Source organism: Cimex lectularius, unplaced genomic scaffold (assembly GCF_000648675.2).
Source record: "Cimex lectularius strain Harlan isolate CLEC.00 unplaced genomic scaffold, Clec_2.1 scaffold265, whole genome shotgun sequence".
Lineage (NCBI taxonomy): Eukaryota > Metazoa > Arthropoda > Insecta > Hemiptera > Cimicidae > Cimex > Cimex lectularius.
In genome coordinates, this window is record NW_019392812.1 from 502,510 (window position 1) to 522,260 (window position 19,751).

The following is a 19,751-nucleotide window of genomic DNA, read 5'->3' on the forward strand; positions in this document are numbered from 1 at the left end:
AGGCGAAAAACGCGGCCATCCTCATTTTGTTTAGAAAATACCTGCAATCGTTCTAATTTTTATTTTTGTTAATTACTGGATATTTTTTAAAGAAAAATATGAAAAATAGCATTTTCCAGTGAAATAAAATATTTTTCTAAGCAAATGAAACCTTTTCCCAAGCAAATGAAACCTTTTTTCAAACAATTAAAACCTTTTGTGAAGCAATTGAGTCTTTTTCCAAGCAAAATGAAACTTTTTTCAAGCAATTGAAGCCTTTTTTCAATGAATAAAATTTTTTCAGAGCAAATGAAACTTTTTCTCAAGCAACTGAAACTTTTCCCCAAGCAAATGAAACTTTTTTTTTGCAACAATTGAAACCTTTTTTGAAGCAATTGAGACTTTCTCAAGCAAATAAAACCTTTTCCCAAGCAAATGAAACCTTTTTTGCAACAATTGAAACCTTTTTTGAAGCAATTGAGACTTTTTCCAAGCAAATAAAACTTTTTTCAAACAATTGAAGCATTTTTTCAAAGAATTGAGACTTTTTCAGAGCGAATGAAACTTTTTTCAAACAACTGAAATTTTTTTTAAGGAAATAANTTGTTTGGAAAAAAAAGTTTCATTTGCTTGAAAAAACGTCTTAATTGCTTGAAAAAAAATTTTTCGATTGTTTGGAAAAAAAGGTTTCATTTGCTTGGAAAAACGTCTTAATTGCTCGAAAAAAAAAAAAGTCGATTGTTTGGAAAAAAAAGTTTCATTTGCTTGAAAAAACGTCTTAATTGCTTGAAAAAAAATTTTTCGATTGTTTGGGAAAAAAGGTTTCATTTGCTTGGAAAAACGTCTCAATGGCTTGAAAAAAAGTTTCGATTGTTTGGAAAAAAGGTTTCATTTGCTTGGAAAAAGTTTAAATTGTTTGAAAAAAAGGATATATTTGCTTGGAAAAAAACGTTCCATTTCTTTGAATAAAGTTTTCATTTGCTTGAAAGAAAGTTTCATTTGATTGGAAAATGCTATACAGCTATAATAAAAAATCTACCGAGTAAAACGATTTTTCCAAAAATGATGCTAAGGGAAACAATGAAGAAAATGTCCAAATCACTAAGGAGTATTTCCTCATCTCGAGTTGATCACGCTTCGACGTCGCTCGATTTTATGATGTTTTGAATGTAGTGCCGAATATTTTCAAACTCCTCCAACAGCGCCATTCATAATTACACCAAATTCTCTGATACCACTGAATTTTTACCTCCTTTGACAACTCGTCCCAAAGGTGTTCAGCAGGGTTTAAGTCGGGCATCCTGTCCAAACATTAAATTGAAACCCGTTCCAAGTCATCAATGATCCAAGCTGTGTGTGGCATTGCAATGCCGTGCATAAATATAAAACCGTAGCCAATTAGGAGCATATAAGGAATAGATGTAGGTGAATAGATGTAATTACACTGCGCCATTTAAGAGCTATTGTATCCCCCGTTCTGCGCCTATAGTTCACCGGTGTCCTATTTCATCAAGGAACTTGATTAGTAGGCCCGGTTTCCGACATTAACTTTTTTAATTGGTTAAAGCCTTGAATTTGATCTCAACAGCGGTAGAATGTCGATTACGGAGTACGTTCGAAACACTGATCGAAGGCGACCTGATTTCATGCTTCTTCAGTATTAATTAAGGTTTTTAGTTGAGATGAAAAAAAGTTAATGGCACGAGCGGGATTCGAACCCACGATCTTCGGCTAGATACGCCGCTGCTCTACCACTTGAGTTATTGTGACCTCGATCCACTCGGACATCAACTCCCCATCTCAACCCCACCTTATGAGTTTTCCCTCCTTTTGCCATTTTTCAAATGTCGTGTAATCGATTTGGATTCTCGACGACAATTGAAATGGCGACGGAGAGCTTTAGTGAAGTGTACTTCATTTTTAAATCATTAATTCACTACTTTCGTGGTCCGCTTGACCAATTAATACACGACAATTAATTAAGGTTTTTAGTTGAGATGAAAAAAAGTTAATGGCACGAGAGGGATTCGAACCCACCTGATGAGTTGATGTCCGAGTGGATCGAGGTCACGATAGCTCAGGTGGTAGAGCAGCGGCGTATATAGCCGAAGGTCGTGGGTTCGAATCCCTCTCGTGCCATTAACTTTTTTTCATCTCAACTAAAAACCTTAATTAATTGGTCAAGCGGACCACGAAGGTAGTGAATTAACTTCTTCAGTATCTTCGTAGCTACGGAAGACCCTTCGGACAGTTCTGGGAATTTTAACCACCCTGGCCACGTACGCTTGACTTCTTCCATCTTGCAACAATGCTATGATTCTAGCCGATTCTGTATCATTTAAAACCATCACTCAAACAAATTTGAAACTTAAAAATGCAACGTTAGAAAAAAGCTTTACAGAAAAACGAACAAAAATGGGATTGACTATTCTAAAATTTATTTACAAAATTCAATTGAAAACACAAGAGATAGTGCAAGCTCTAACATCATTTTTTTCAAAAACTAGTGGACCGATTTTCTTGGTTGATAATTCGTTTTAAAGAAAGTGTCAATTACATTTTATAACTGTATCAAACATTAAAATCGGACTATTATTTTCATTTGAAAAAACGAGGTTAATTTCTAACAAATAATTTTCCTATCTTGTGTATTTTCTCATAGAAATCTTTTGTATATTTTTATGGACGTCGTTATAAAGCTTCATTTCTCTTCTTTCAAATGGTTCTCTTTGTTTCTTCAAATTTGATGTTAAAATCCTTTTGGCCACTTTTGAATTATAATCCTGTTTCAATCAGATATTCTGATAATGATTTCTTAAAAATTGGAAAAAATTTTAAGGGAGAAAATGTTTTATTTAGGGATCTCTAGAGGTACTCAGACGAAATTTCATATTAGTTTTAAGGGGGAAAAAAATTATGATCTAGTATACATGAAAATAATTTGGTTTTTAGAAATTTTTTTGATTAATGATAAACTTTGATAGCTTTTACTATATTTTTATTGCAATCTACACAAAAAACTCTGTAAAATGATATATTCACCTAGTTGATTTGAGCAATTACAACGGTGAAATAAAAATATTAAATAATGGTAAATTTCAACTTTCAATTTTTTTTATAATTAATTAAGGTTTTTAGTTGAGATAAAAAAGTCAGTGGCACGAGCGGGATTCGAACCCACGATCTTCGGCTTGATACGCCGCTGCTCTACCACTTGAGCTGCCGTGACCTCGATCCACTCGAACACTAACTTCCCATCTCAACCCCACCTTTTGAATTTTCCCTCCTTTTTGCCATTTTTCAAATGTCGTGTAATCGGATTGGATTCTCGACAAATGAAATGGCCACGGAGAGCTTTAGTGAAGTATACTTCATTTTAAACTTATTAAATTCACTTGTTTTCGTGGTCCGCATGACCAATTAATATCTTTCAATTAATTAAGGTTTTTTTAGTTGAGATAAAAACGTCAATGGCAACAAAGATACAATCCTTTATTAAGAACCAGCATTCTTTAAGCCTAACGTTTGTGAGCATACGAGATGTTGCTCAAATGACCCCCCCCCCAAAAAAAAAAAAAAAAAAAAAAATGGTTTTCTTAAACCCAAACACACCGTTTTGGGCCTTGCCTCAAAAGTTTGGGGCTTGCAAGGGGGACGACGACCCTGGCTCTACCACGGATTCAGACCAAACTTTTTTTGGTGATTCTACTCTCCAAAATATTACACACATACGCCACTTCTTGTGAACGTGGCCCTGATTTCGAAAAAAAAAAAATTGAAATTAGCTGAAATTTTCTGTTTTATATTTTTATTTTGCCGTTCTACTTTCACAAATCAACTATGTGAATTTATCATTTTATAATTTTTTATCCAGATTGCAATAAAAATGTAGTAAAAGATCATTTTAATTTTCAACAATGAAAATGCCCAGAATACGAAAATGAAAGATAAACTGCTCAAAAATCTGAGCCAAGTCCCAAACCAATAAAGTTAGAATCTGTTCTAATAAGCAACAATCCTCCAGCATTGAACATAATTTATAGATTCTTAATAAATGTTACTTTTTGATTATGTTCAACCATTAAGATTTAGATTGAGCTGAGTGAGTGGGTGTGGGTGCACGGCGGGGGCCTGGTCCTGGTCGGCTGATCCCGTTGGGGCGGACAGGGCCCATTTCCTCGAGGACGTGGACTTTTCCAAAATTATCTCGATGTTATTGGTCCAAGGAGGACACTGAACAAATAGACAAAAGCGAAAAACCATACGGGTTTTCCTCCTCTCCTGCCCTGGTGGGGTTTTTGGCTGGGGGACCGTGTCCACGATCCTGCTCAACAGTAAAATTAAAATATAAAACTTCATGTGTAATATGCCAGCATACCCCCACCCAAAAAAAAAAAAAAAAAATCAATAACCAAAAAATTCTAAAAACCAAATATTTTTCAAGTAAACTTAGTAATACATTTTTTTGTGTGAAATTAATAAGAAATTTTGTTTTAGCTAGTTTGATGTAAATTTTGGTGAAACCAAAGCGTATTCACAAGAAGCGGCGGATACATGTCTGATATTTTGGAGTGTAAAATCACCAAAAAAAAATTGGTCCAAATTTATGACCTACACAAACCTGGTCCCTTGTTGGATGGAGTTTAGTCCTGTCGAATCCTCAGCCATCCACATCATGCCATTTCGTATTTTGCCAATGACGTCATTGTTTGTAGCAGTGTCGCTCTTTTTGGATGGTCAGAACGATCGTGAATGACCCAAGACTATCGAGGGCCAAAAGAGTAAAAAATACGAATTAAAAAAAGAAATATGGTTAAGTACTTTTTGCAAATATTTTGTCAATTTTTTATTTACAAAACATTTAGAATAATTACAAATTATATATGGATAACCACACACAAAATAAAAGCACCTCGGTGAAAATTAAACTGAATTTACACAGTGAAAAATTGTATTTTATTTATTGCATTTTTTTTTGTAAATAAAGAAATGGTTTAGATGAAACTTTGGTTAATAATATTTTTTTTGGTCAACTTTCATCTTTAATAATAGTGATTTTTTTTTTAAATTTGTTTTTTTAAAATACAAAATATATAAGAAAATTTATTTGAATTATTTATAATAAATTTTTTAGGAGTTATACAATATTAGTTTTCTTTAAAAAACAAACAATAATAACAAAGAATAAAAAGTAAAAATATTAATAAAAGGCTTGTCTTCGATAAAAATTAACCGGGGAAGAAAAACCCGATTTTTTATAAAATAATATTCAGACAAAGAAATAGGAGATAGGTCTTTGATGATGTCTCGTGGTATGTTTGTTGAAAGAATGGGCCAGTTGTAAATTTTTTGAATTAGGCGATGGTGAAAAAAACAAAACAAAATAAAATAAATAAACAGAAAAAAAAGACCACTCCGCTTCGTTCTTCTAAATACAAAAAAGTAAAAATATTCACAGCCGATGGTAAAGAGAAATTGAGAAAGGCTTCAGTTCAGAAAAGGCAGGCCATCTTTTTAAGGTTGGTCCTTTTCCAGACGGGAAGCTCGTCGAACTCCTCCTTCGTAACCCCGAGAAGTTTCTGCACAGAAAAGAGAAAAAGTTAATTATCTCGAGCAGTTTAGCTAGCTAGGAAATATCACTAACTTTATTATATTAAATGATAATCCCATATTTTTATTGTACAATTCGATTCTAAAGCTTATTTTATGCCACTTTTACTGAAAGAAATATTTTAAGGATCGACATTTCTGCGACAGAAAACGCATGTGGGGGCTTTTTGTAACAAGATCATCGATGTTTGAAGCTAGAATAGAATTACCTGACAATACAATAAAAACCATAAATAAAGATATGGTACAACTGGGAAAAGAATTCACGCATTGAAAAATGGAAAGGGCACAGGCTTTTTGCTACATACAGTTCAAAATTAAAATCTTCCCAGAGAACTTATCAATTGTGGCGATCACTCAAAAAACATCAAGATGTCCCTTATGACGAGTCGTTGAGGTTTTAAACTCAATTATTTTAAATTCTGGCCGTTCTTGGTGATTAACATCGACGATAATCTAATCGCCTCGCACGTCTTCCGTCTGTCATAACTCAGAAATCGCTGATCCTAGCAAAATTTTCCTTTCGGTAAAAGCAGCATGAAACAAGCTCTAAAATCGAATTGTACAATAAAAATATGGGATTCTTATTGAAAATTACAAAGTTAGTGTCATTTCACGGCTAGATGAGAAAGTTATGTTAAATCTGATACTACCAGGTGATTCCTAGCCAAAATTAACTTGGAGTTTGTTTGAGACAATTTTTTTAAAAAGTTAATCGTTTTCAAATTTTCAAAAAAATAAAAAACGGTGAGGACCATCGTGTTGTTACCAAAAGCATACCCCCTCACACATCTTCCATCGGACATAACTCAGAATTCGCTGATCCTAGCAAAATTTCCTTTAAGTAAAAGCAGCATAAAACAAGCTCTAAAATCGAATTGTACAATAAAAATATGGTCTTCTTATTTAAAATAACAAAGTTAGTGTCATTTCCCGGCCAGATGAGAAAGTTATGTTAAATCTGTTACTACCACGTGAATCCTAGCCAAAATTAACTTGGGGTTTGTATAAGACCATTTTTTGCTAAAGTTAATCGTTTTCGAATTAAATGGGTGGACTATAAAGTTGATGCACCCTGTATCAAAATTTACCTTGAAGTCGATGGGGTCGAGGTAGCATTCAAGCCTGGTCGGGTCGACGCCACCCGGTAGAGGGTGTGTTGTAAGCTCGCTCACCGGGTAGCATTTCACCTCAAGTTCGGCCAGCTCGTCCTGCACCCTTTTCGCCTCACCGTCTTTGTGTCCTTCCTGCACGAAAGTTAAAATTAAGACAGTAAATTTTAAACGACCCCACCTGTTTTTAATACCTCGAGGTTGAACTCCCTGGCTTCCGGGTAGTCGTCTTCCCATATGGAAAAGTACGATTTGAATTTTGCCGGCTCGAGACCGGCATGTACGATAAACGCCGAAGAAGGGTTTTTCCCCCGGCCGCTCCAGTACTGAAGCGCAGTCGTCATGCCGGCTTTGCGCTCGGCTTGATGACGTGCCCAAGCTGTGCCTCTCGCGTCCAGCTCGCCCTCCCACCAACCGCACCAGAGCCACAGCTCCTCCCCAACATCCAACAGAAGAATTGCTGCAACATAAAAACCAATAAAACAACTGATACCTTACAATTTCAAAATAAAATCTTTACAAGGCTGGCTCGTTGAATAAAGATCTCGCTTTCTATAAGGATAAGGCGTGACGAATTCAGGGTGGTGTCTTGGCGGGATCACGGGGCATGCGGTGAAATTGCCGAGGAGCGAGCTAAGGTGGTACAGCCTCGGCGTCCAATCACAGTCTGCTTTTATATCTATGAGCGAATAATAACTCTCCCTGTTTATCTGACATAATCCTTAAACAAAAACAAAGAGACAAAAATGTTAAAAGTCTATCTTTTAAGTAAAAACTAAATAAAAAATCACCTCCGAGGAACTCTAAAGGTTCTTCTCCTTCTTCGATCTCTTTAATGGTAATGAGTGCATCGTTGACTCCAAACTCTTTTGGATTGTTTTTCCTGAGGTAACTAACTGCTCTGAAGGCAATCTGGCAATAAAAAAACAAAAATTAAATTTAAAATTTCCAACTTTGATATATCCGTTACTTTTCTCTTGTCTTCTGGTGATTTGGCACCGTGCCAAAGGTAACTCTTCCCGGTGGTTATGTTTAACAGCCAAAGACTAGCTCTACTCCTCAAGTGGTCCTCAGAAAGGGGCACTTCCTCGAGCATGCATTCCTCATCGGCTTCGCCGGTAATCAGGTACAGTCTCTCATCATCGCCTGGAAATGTCTTTCGTTCAAGTCTTCAATACGGGGAAATAATGCGTTGCCACTTACGAGAATGTTGTGGGGAGTGAAATACGACAGGCCCGGGAAAAAAGGAAATGAAAGCGGGCGACTCCGTGTCCTGGGCGACGGTGAGGATGGGCCCGTGTTCGTGTTCATCGCTGCTGACGCCGAGGCTAGTGAGCAGAGCAGCAGTGCCTTGTTCTAAGACAGGCGCTTTCCTGCCGTGCCAGACAATGTGTGCTACTCTGTCCCTGCCAAGGTCTACATGCCGGGATGGCAGCCCGCTCAATTCACGAGCTGTAAATTTATACTTAATGTTAACATTTAATAATAGTTTAAAAAAAATTCTATTCTTTGCAATCATTCTGGCGAGTTAAGATCCCCTTCATTATCTTCTTGATTAGGAACATGTTTACGTATGGTTAAAGATATTAGGTTGGTGCAAAATTAATGCACGTTTTGAAAATTTGTTTTATTTTTGTAGGTGCTTGTCGTGTAAACAAAGCTAAATCCTCAAATCTAATTTATGGATTATAATAAATATTTTTAACTGCTATTTTTTTATACAAAACATTTTAGTTTATTTAGTCCATTTATGTTTTAGTGGTCAATTGACCAAGTTACCTTTTTCAATTAATTATTCTTACTATGTAAGGTCTTGGTTGAGATAAAAAAGACAGTGTCATGAGTGGGATTCGAACCCACGACTTTCGGCTATTTTAGTTTATATTGAATTTATAAGATTGAGGACGTGCGATATTAAATATATCCAAACTAGATTTTCGTCAAATTTATTTGTACGAACTTAAACTTGGGCAAAGATGGGAGAAACAAGGGAAGATCATGCTATCACAACCTCACTTTCGAAATGAAGAGTACAGACCGTCTTGAAAGGGTTAAAGCAGGGAACACACCCAACGCAACGCGATGTGACCTGACACCTTGTCGCGTTTTGGTAGGGTGTGCACATCTGTTCAACGTCAAGCACACATCACATACAGTCATAAATCAATATCACGCCTGATGTTCTTAATGCAATATTTTGTGCAAAACATTGTAATAAATTGTTAGTTAAATTTTATGAGCACAACCATGTAATAAATTGTTAGTTAAATTTTATGAGCACAACCATGTAATAAATTGTTAGTTAAATTTTATGAGCACAACCATGTACTAAATTGTTAGTTAAGTTTATTTTTTTAAAAATAAAGTTATTCCCGTGTTTTGATAAATTTTCTGCCTAACCCATCATAATTAAATAATTTTTATACAAATTCATGAATTTTTGAAATAGTTTAATTTGGTTTACATTAAAATAAGCATGTTGTAATTAATATAATGACAAAATTACCTATACATAGTTTGAAATAAACTACAAAAAATATAAGTGTTCAGTTTTGATGCTACAAGACGAAAATGGTGTAATTTTATGAGCAAAACCATGTAATAAATTGTTAGTTAAATTGTATGAACAAAACCTTGTAATAAATTGTTACTTAAATTTATTCCGGTGTTTTGATAACTTTTCTGCCAAACCCATCATAATTAAATTATTTGTAGGTTCTGATGCTGCAAGACGAAAATGGTGTTATTTTATGAGCACAACCATGTAATAAATTTTAAATTGTATAAACAAAACCTTGTAATAAATTGTTACTTAAATTTATTCCGGTGTTTTGATAACTTTTCTGCCTAACCGATCATAACTAAACTATTTGTAGGTTCTGATGCAGTGGCGTATTTAGCCGAAGGTCATGGGTTCGAATCCCGTTCGTGACACTGACTTTTTTATCTCAACAAATACTTTATTTAAAGATTAATTAATTGAAAAGTTTTAAATAAAGTTATTCCGGTGTTTTGATAAATTTTCTGCCTAACCCATCATAATTTAATAATTTTTATACAAATTCATAAATTTTTGAAATAGTTTAATTTGGTTTACATTAAAATAAGCATGTTGTAATTAATATAATAATAAAATTACCTATACATAGTTTGAAATAAACTACAAAAAATATAAGTGTTCTGTTTTGATGCTACAAGACGAAAATGGTGTAATTTTATGAGCACAACCATGTAATAAATTGTTAGTTAAATTTAATTATTTTATGTGGTGATTAGTGACCGTTAATCGATATTTATTTAGAAATTGTGAGGTGCGGTCTGGTGTGATGTATGTAAAGAAAATGTTTTTCTGAAACCTACATCACACCAGACCGCACCTCACGATTTCTACATAAATATTAATTGTTTTAAATAAAACCATTAGGTTTCGTGGTCCGATTGACCAAATAAATTCTTTTAAATTAATTAATCTTTAAGTAAGGAATTGGTTGAGATAATTGGTGTCCGAGTGGATCGAAGTCACGCTATCTCAAGTGGTTAGAGCAGCGGCCTTTTGAGCCTAAGGTAGTGGGTTTGAATCCCGCTCGTGACACTGACTTTTTTTATCTCAACAAATACCTTACTTAAAGATTAATTAAATGAAAAGTTTTAAATTAAGTTATTCCGATGTTTTGATAAATTTTCTGCCTAACCGATCATAATTACATTTACATTATAAAATGACCAGCACAAAGTTTGAAATAAACTACAAAAAATGTAAGTGTTCGGTTCTGATGCTACAAGACGAAAATGGTGTAATTTTTTGAGCAAAACCATGTAATAAATTGTTAATTAAATTTTATGAGCACAAACCATGTAATAAATTATTAGTTAAATTTAATTGTTTTAAATAAAGTTATTCCAGTGTTTTAATAAATTTTGTGCCTAACCCATCATAATTAAATAATTTTTATACAAATTTATGAATTTTTGACTTAGTTTAATTTGGTTTACATTAAAATAAGCATGCTGTATTTAATATAACGACAAAATTACATTCACTTAGTTTAAAATAAACTACAAAAAATATAAGTGTTCAGTTTGTCAAGAAAATCACGACAATTTTTATTTAATTGACTTTTTGTTTATCTTTTTGCTATGTTGTAATTTTCAAGTTAAATTATTATTATTATTAACAATGAAGTAAACGTTATTTTATTTTCAAACAAACAATAATTTATTTTTAAAAAAATCTTATTTTGTATTTGTTTAAATTGTTCAGTCAAGAAAATTTTGTTGTTTCGATTTGTATTATATAAAAATGTAAATAGTTCATTTGCCAAACTAATAGTTAGAAAAACTAGCGCTGCTTTCGCCATAACGGGTAGTAGCTTAAAGCCAGTCGTAGCGTCTACTTCGTATAATCTAACGTTAACAGGTTGGCAAAAGAAAATATTTTAATTCTTTTTTGTATGATTATTTTGATTGAGATTTTTTTATATTTTATTTCAAAAATTTGAATTTGTTTGTTTATTTGTTAAAAAGGAATATAATTTTTTGTTGTAATTCGGATTTTGTTTTATTTGAATTATTTCCACTGGGCAGCAAAGGATCTGCTGAATATTATTTTTTACTATTGTCCCATTCGGCAATGTCCGAATAAAAGAACCACATACCTTCATTACAAGTTATGATGCTACACGACAAAAATTGGATAATTTTATGAGCAAAACCATGGAATAAATTGTTAGTTAAATTTTAAGAGCACAATCATGTTATAAATTGTTAGTTAAATTTAATAGTTTAAAATAAAGCTATTCCGGTGTTTTAATAAATTTTGTGCCCAACCCAACATAATTAAATAATTTTTATACAAGTTCATGGATTTTTGACTTAGTTTAATTTGATTTACATTAAAATAAGCAAGTTGTATTTAATATAACGACAAAATTACTTTCCCTTAGTTTAAAATAAACTACAAAAAATATAAGTGTTCAGTTCTGATGCTACAAGACGAAAATAGTGTAATTTTATAAGCAAAACCATGTAATAAATTTTAGTTAAATTTTATGAGCAAAACTGTGTAAAAACTTGTCAGTTAAATTCATTCTAGTAATAAATCATATTCCGGTGTTTTGATAAATTTTCTGACAAACCAAACAACGTCAGGTTGCGTTGAGTCATGTGTGTTCTCTGCTTAATTGTGTTAATACAAATAGGAACTACAATATACATGATTCTGTTTCTATGAAAAATGCTGCAACTTATAGCTTAAACAATATAATAACAATAAACGGCAAATGTTAAACAACCCTCCATGGGAACTGAGGTTTATAGACAGCAATATTTCAATAAAACGCCCTTACAAATGTAGAAAAGCACGAATCTGTGATAGCCATATCAGAGGTTTGACTGTAAAACATGGATCTGTGTTTGCCATTGTTAAGGATTTAAAGTGATGGTAACACATCAGATATGATGCAATGGAGGCTGACCAGAATGATCAGATTCAACCAAATTCATCTCCCTTTAAGTTAATAAGTACTTACCACAACTTGAGATGCTGTAATTCCACTTGATAACATAGCTTTCTCCCTCAAGGAAATTTCCCAGGCTCGATTTTTCCAAAGGCATTTTTGACGTTCCATGGATCTGCCAGACTGTGACTTCTTTTGTGGTAACTTCATAATTTAATCTCCTCTGTAAAAAAGAAAAAAAAATTAGTTTTGCAATGGAAAATGTATTTGAGAATCAACTAACTTCCTCGTCATAGTAGCGGCGTCCACGTCCGAGATGTGAGCCTTCCAGGATGAGGTCCGGGTAAGGAATGGACCAGTCGAGCATGGCTTTGTAGTCGCACGGATGGACGTTGACGCTCCCATCAACATGCTTATCTTCACCCTTGCCATCTTTCGTTTTGATGACACGAGTGAAATCGGGCCAGTCGACGAACTTCTCCTTAAAGATTATCGGCTCCATGTGCTGAGTCACTTTTGTAATGATGCTCCAGTCAGGTCTCGATTCTAATTGCATCTCGTCATCCAGCCAAGTGATACCTGCGATTTAACTCTATTATAAAAAAAGACACAGGGGAGGGTACGACCATCGTACTTGTAGATTGCCAGGATGTGTTGTTGTGATAGCCCGTTTTGAAAAGCTGCTGCGCCAACAGGTTGCCCTGCTGGCGTTGCTTCATACTGGCGTTTTTACCAGCCCATAGGTACACCTCGCTGCCAAAGTCGAAGACGAGTATCTTGGCCGGGTCAAGGACGCTGATTTTTGGGCAACAGCCCCAGTACGTTTCAACGGGGAGAAGGCGCTCCTCAGACAAGCTGTAAACCATGAATGTCTCGGCAATGGCCTTCTCGTACACCTCGTCCTCACCTGGATGGCCTGCGTTCTCACCTTCAGCAATGGAAAAAAAAATCAATTTGACAAAAAACACCTCATACATGCCTGGGTAAATGGGTTAGTCATGCCGGGTTAATCTTAGAACTTACCAAGGAAACAAAATTTTAAGTAGGTGCGGTACAGACCTGGAACTGATTTCAAACAGTTTTCAAAGCCTTTTCATAAGGCTTTATTTTTTTTTATCGGGTTATGTTTAACACTTATTAAACAAGAAAAAAACAACAACTATTTCTTTGTGTTTATGTTAAAAATGTGGACAGGTTGTAGTATTTAAGTACAGATGAACATAAAAAATACAATATGAAAATTTAAATTGAAAACGTTAACATGTTTTATGGATACTTTTTAAAGAAGCCTAGGGTTTAAGTAGCTTTCTCTCTTATATATTTATTTTCCATGAATCAACTCAAACTAGGAGGTCTGCAGCGAATTACAAGAAAAATTAATAATTACAAATCTACAAGAATGAATAAATAAAATTAAAAACTAATAACAATTAGTACTGCAAATAAATTATTGTTTGACGTGTTTTAGGCTATTTTTTCCCCATTATCAGTAAATCATAACAAGAAGTACAGATAATTATTATATATTTCAACGTTAGCAATTATTTTATTTGCTACGTTATTGCTTACGTTGAAATACGTAATAATTGACTGTACTTCTTGTAAGGATTTTCTGATGACGGGCAGATAAAATTAGCCTGAAATGTTTATGACGATAAAATTTGAAAATACCCCACCAGCAGATTGGACGAATAACAAAAGAGGGAAGGGAGAAGAAAAAGAGGAGAAGCGCCAGATTGGAGCTTTCGAAATGACATTTGGACGCAAGCCGAAGATTAAAAAAGAAGAATAAGAAGAAGCAAACGAAAAAAGAAGAGCCATCAATATTTGCCTACCCACAAAAAAGTTTTTTTTTTAATTTTGTTTTATGCGTGTATGTATAGAGTATGTAAAATAGTCTGGACACAGATTATTTTATTGTTTTTATTGTCAAATTAGAATAGACACTGAGCTAGCTCGATTTCATTTTTAAAGGGTCATTTTTTTTATTTGTTAAGTTTTTCCAATTTTGTATCATTGGCAAGGTTTTAATTTAATTTTCTATTTTAATAAATTATTGTTTTTTTTCCAAAAGGCAGTTAATATCATTTGACTACCAGTTTTTTTTTCTTTTAAATTCATTCTTTCAGTTTTAAACCTATTTGTACATTGAGGGATCCACGAGAGATATTTAACGCAACATGTTGAAGAAAAATATGAAATAAAATAACCTGATTTTGAAAAACACCACGTGTCTCTTGAAAAAATTCCTGACTTAAAAAACTTTTTAGGAAGAGGTAAATAAGTTTAAAAAAAAAATATGATAACTACAGACGTGGGACCAACGAAAATAATTTAAAATAAAATTAATTTAAATTATGTATTATTAAATGTTTATAATATTTCTTTGGCCAATGCATAAAGTAAGGCCAGAAAAAAAATTACAACTTTTTTTTCCGATAAAGGATGGTACAAAAGCACTAATTTTCTGAACGGAACCCTAATCCACGAGACTATTATTTTTCCTTTTTTTGAATACTAAAGTTTAGTATGATTTGTTTTTCAGACTACTAATCTATTATTAATTGTGCAGATGTGAAAAAAAAGAAGAAAAATGGATTTATGGTAGGTTTGTGTTAATTTTTCAGGCGATGAAGTACCTTTGTATGTGCCCATCATTTCATCTGGTAAGAAGAGAAGCTTCCAAAACTCTCTGTGTTTTTCTGTAAAAATGCTTCCATCCAGTATAGAAACGGCAGAGGCGTATATACACCCAAGATCCTTCTTTGTCTGAATATGCAGAGCGATGTCGCCGCCTCTTGACTTTTCAATGACATTTGAGTACTCGCCAATCCAGTGGAAGACCTGAAAATACATTAGGTGTAAAAAAAAAAATCGTTTTTTAAAAATAATTTTTTAAAAATTTACTTTGCTTTGAGTGACTAGTATGAAAGAGTCTCCCTGGTTTATCGTTGTGTAATGAGGACGGACGACGCTCGTGAGAGGCCTGCGCCGTCCCTTCACCCTCAGGAGTATTGGGTGGCACCACTGCTTTACGGAAGGCGACGGTTCAATGGATTTGCGTAGGGAAATCGCTGACAGGTCCTCCTTGCTAGCCAGCCCCGCTAGGGCCTCAACTGCCATCCCGCTTTTCCTGCTCACTGGGCAGAAAATCCCCGGTTTACCATGGTAACAATGCGTAGGAAAGAGAAAACCACCATGCCCCATCATACCACCATATTTTAAATAAAAACACATAAAAAATCATGCATTTCTAACACCACACAATACACAAAAAAAAAATTGGTTTTATAAAGAATAAAAAGCTTAACAAAAATAAAGAACTAATTAAAGGAAAAATTACATTAGGAAGAGAAAAAGCGAAGAAAAAATAAAATAAATCAACTTGACAAATGGATTTTATTGAAAATATATATAGATATCTATGCAAATATATAGATATGGAAGATTAAGGAAAAGGGGTTTTTAATTGTTGCAAGACATTACGCAGATCTGGGGGTACGCACATTTCTCGATGTTCATCCGTCTGATCTCTCTGTCTGCTACTCCAGTCTTGACCTCGATGTACTCCGACTTTAGGTCAGTCCTGGCTGCCAAAGCGCGTAGTGGATTTGCAGACTTGTGCTTACGCTGTACGCGTACGTTCCTCCTCTGGATGAGCCTGGAATTGAACGTTTGTTAATTTACGCAAAGCACAGGTAAAAATTAGTTCTGCTTCTTATCTAAAGGTTGAGATGAAAAATTTAGTGTCACGAGCAGGATTCGAACCCGTGGAATACGCCGCTGCTTAACCATTGGAGCTATCGTGACTTTGATCCCCTCGGACGCAAACTACTTTCGAATTTTCCCTCTTTTTGCTATGTTTCATTTTTTTTTATTTTTTAAATCACCTAGTTTTTTCTGTTTCCGATCATCCTGGCCTGCCTATTCCTCACAATGGAAGTTGTTTTTTTTTTTAATTATTTTATCTTTGGAGGAGGCATGTTTATGTGGTAGATTATTAACGATGAGTAGATATGGTTACATACATAATCTCGCGATAGTAAGGATTATAGATAATTATTAATAAATAGTGATGACTATGGAATTGTGGTGGAATTATCACTCACAACTGAAGATGGCTAAATGCATCTGGCAGGCCAAACCAGCAAGTATACAGACCAGGATGATCTAAAATGGCCAAACTGATTATTCTAAATTCCCTTTTTAGTATTATTATGTTGAAATAAACTAAACACATATTTTGTGTCGTGAAATAAAAAAAATCTTTATTACATCTGATTTAAAAAAAATAAAAAATAAATATATACTACTTTTTTTTTTTTGTAAAAATTGTGAGAATTAGTCTTAATTTGTGTGATAGGAATCATATACTTACAAATGGGATGTTTGAGCGATTTCCTCAAAATCGACATCCAAGTCTGAGGAGCAGCCGGAGGTGAGCGATGAGAGATCTGCATTGACAAAGAACGAGGAAAAATTGTTATCGTATGGCTCTGGGACCTGGATGCATGGAGCTGGCTCCTCTTCGCCGTCTTCCGGCATTGAAATGCTCCTTTTCATCAGTGCTGTTAGGCTCTCCGGTACAGAAGGGGTCGATGCCGAGGCTAAATTTGAAACCCCTATAAACGATACTGGTAAGATTGTTTAATTCGAATGTTAAATTATATAATCACGTACCATTTTTAGTGAAAACGACCGGCCTTGGCTTTCTATTGGCGGGGCCCAGCTTGGGTGCAGGGGGCAGTTGCATGTCAGCGGACATCTTCCCTGCGACGGTGAACTGCATTGCGTCTTGCAGTCCGACCCTCGCCTTCCATCCCTGCGATGCCGTATCAAGCTGGCCCATGAGCTCGGAGACTCGGTTCGCGCCGCCCTGAACAGCGACAAGCAAAATCAACATGAGAAAAACGGTTATGAAGTACGGCGCGGTCATGACAAATATGACCACGCACACTGAAAGTAAGATGTTCCACGGGTTCATCTAGGACCGATTTTGACCAATGGAGAAAATGTAATGCGTCATGGAATTGCAAGACAGGTGACCGGTGCCAAACCGAACTTAAAATAGAACTCCGCTTCCAACTCGACTGAAATAAATTGACTTTTTTCTCATTCAAACAGGAAATAACATTATTACGATTGAATAACAAACTTTGAGAATTAACATGTGTTTTCATTGCTATTTTTTTTTCTCCCTTCGATATTTTAATATTCATATAAATTAATGAAATTATTTTAATTTCCACAATGCTATTCTATCAAAATAGCCATCCAGAAAAATGTAAGGTTACAGATAAATCTTTGAAACCACAGGACACAAAAAGAAAATAACGAATCCTGCTGTTTACAAAAATATTTAAAACAACACATCCGCATGGTCAAATTAATAATAATTATCTTAAACCTTACAATTACTCTTAAGTATTTAATATGGCAGATTTTACAAAGATTTTAGTAACTGATGTTAATTTTTGTATTGAACAATATAAACTGTACATTATGGGAAATATTACAATTAAGGTTTTTAGTTGAGATAAAAAAGTCAATGGCACGAGCGTGATTCGAACCCACGATCTTCGGCTAGATACGCCGCTGCTCTACCACTTGAGCTATCGTGACCTCGATCCACTTGGACTCCAACTTCCCATCTCAACCGCACCTTTTGAATTTTCCCTCCTTTTTGCCATTTTTCAATTTTTTTATCTCAACCTTAATTGTTAGATATTAATTGGTCAAGCGGACCACGAAACTAGTGAATTTAATTTTTTATTTTTATTACCTAAGTCCCCCTCTCCTTCCTATAAGGAAACTTGATTAGGGAAAAATTACTTATTTATATTTAAAATAACAGGAATAGCAATAATAAACTAAATAACAATATAAGGATATATTTATTCAATAAAATAAATCTTATTATGTACAAAAAAGAAGAAAAAAATACTAAATTGAAGAGTAGAACTCAAAACTGACATATATGCATGTACATACATAAATAAGCCAATTTTTGGTAACGCTAATGATTCACTAGTTTCGTGGTCTGCTTGACCAATTAATATATTACAATTAATTAAGGTTTTCAGTTGAGATAAAAGATTACACGACATTTGAAAACTGGCAAAAAGGAGGGAAAATTGAAAAGGTGGGGTTGAGATGGGAAGTTAGTGTCCGAGTGGATCGAGGTAACGATAGCTCAAGTGGTAGAGCAGCGGCGTATCTAGCCGAAGGTCATGGGTTCGAATCCAGCTCGTGCCATTTACTTTTTTATCTCAACTAAAAACCTTAATTAATTGTAAGATATTATGGGAAATGTTGAAAGTCAAAGAGTTTAACCACACATTTTTTCATGTGATCCACATCTTCAGACAATCCACTGATTAGCTCAGCCAATCCCAATTTGACATCGTTGGATAATTGACCAACCAAATAAACCACTACCAATATGATATAATTTTTGACAACTGATGAACCAGCTTAACTTACTTTGACTTTATTGGACGACTGGTTCAACGCCCATTTTGACACCATATGACAAATAATCAAACCAAAAAATATTTGAAATCTGATAAGCCATGCATATTACGACTCCATACGATGATCGTACATCTTAAAACTATGACTACTTCAATGCCAATTAGACGACAAACCAGTCATCTCAACCACGCCACTTCACACTTATCTGACTGCTGGGTACAGGATTTTTGGGAGAAATGTTTCAAGTCAGCAGCTCTATCAGTGTAGGTTAAAGACCAGGCGAAGGTAGAGGGAGTTACATTTTAAGATAGTGTTCGGTGCAAAGGCACTAGATTGTAGACTACTTATCCAGTAGTGTTTATACTAAAAAATTAACGCAAACATGTTTTGTTTTAATGCCCATCATTCGCTCTGTTTTGATCTGTTGAATCATCTCAACCTCCCACCGCACAGCAGGCAGACCAAACATGATCGGAAACGACCAACCACAGGGGTTCATCACCCTGCAGACTCCAAGAGGAAATCTAAATAAAATCTCTTTTAAATGTTTAAAGTCAATTTTCCGAGTCAGATAAAAGCATATACACAATGTTATCTAAATGTAACACGGCGTTTACACTGGATGTGATCCACCTAAGGAATTTATATTGTATTTTTTTATTTATCCAAGATGAGGGATTGAGATTAAGAAGCAGCATACTAAAATAGGATGGAATGATGTGTGTGAAGGATTAGATTGGAGTACTTAAAATCTTTGGAATAATGACAAATAAAAAAACAGGCATAAAAATAAACAAAAGTCTCTGTTGACTACACAAAAGGAGATGGATTGGTCACAGTGAACACAAGATCTTTAATGTTTACTCTGCTTAATGTAGATAGATAAAGGAGATAGTATACGGGGTCTGTTGAATAAAATGCTGCTACTTTTTTTTTTCCAGTCATAAAGTTGCTGGGACACCAATTTTCTGCTGTTGACTTTATTCATTGAAGTATTGGAGCTAACCAGTATTACATTCACATTGATTAATATATGCATGTAATTCCAATTTGATAAAAGGTTCTATAAATAGGTGGAAGGCCATGGGGAGAATATTGCCTCCATTATTGGTGGACCTAG

At 34.4% G+C, this 19,751-nt stretch overlaps 1 protein-coding gene and 1 non-coding gene across 12 annotated transcripts in view; one reads left to right on the forward strand and one right to left on the reverse strand.

Annotated features, from left to right (window-relative positions):
- Nucleotides 1-2,045: 2,045 nt before the first annotated feature.
- On the forward strand, nucleotides 2,046-2,118 carry Trnay-aua. Its single transcript has one exon. It is a non-coding gene; the product is annotated as a tRNA-Tyr (tRNA).
- Nucleotides 2,119-5,390: 3,272 nt separating this feature from the next.
- LOC106663075 (supervillin-like) overlaps nucleotides 5,391-19,751 on the reverse strand; it is a 107,462-nt gene continuing 93,101 nt past the window's right edge. For 10 of the 11 annotated variants that reach the window (XM_014387631.2, XM_024228266.1, XM_024228263.1 and 7 more), the window contains 15 exons: nucleotides 16,838-17,033; nucleotides 16,536-16,779; nucleotides 15,664-15,818; nucleotides 15,065-15,297; nucleotides 14,797-15,001; nucleotides 12,792-13,085; nucleotides 12,441-12,736; nucleotides 12,230-12,380; nucleotides 7,905-8,153; nucleotides 7,672-7,847; nucleotides 7,493-7,613; nucleotides 7,222-7,422; nucleotides 6,896-7,161; nucleotides 6,681-6,836; nucleotides 5,391-5,558 (listed from right to left, as the gene is read on the reverse strand). In XM_014387631.2, the coding sequence (XP_014243117.1) occupies nucleotides 5,472-5,558; nucleotides 6,681-6,836; nucleotides 6,896-7,161; nucleotides 7,222-7,422; nucleotides 7,493-7,613; nucleotides 7,672-7,847; nucleotides 7,905-8,153; nucleotides 12,230-12,380; nucleotides 12,441-12,736; nucleotides 12,792-13,085; nucleotides 14,797-15,001; nucleotides 15,065-15,297; nucleotides 15,664-15,818; nucleotides 16,536-16,779; nucleotides 16,838-17,033 (3,030 nt within the window). In that variant the 3' untranslated portion in view covers nucleotides 5,391-5,471. The remainder of the gene's footprint in view (nucleotides 5,559-6,680; nucleotides 6,837-6,895; nucleotides 7,162-7,221; nucleotides 7,423-7,492; nucleotides 7,614-7,671; nucleotides 7,848-7,904; nucleotides 8,154-12,229; nucleotides 12,381-12,440; nucleotides 12,737-12,791; nucleotides 13,086-14,796; nucleotides 15,002-15,064; nucleotides 15,298-15,663; nucleotides 15,819-16,535; nucleotides 16,780-16,837; nucleotides 17,034-19,751) is intronic. The other variant, XM_024228264.1, reaches the window with a different exon arrangement.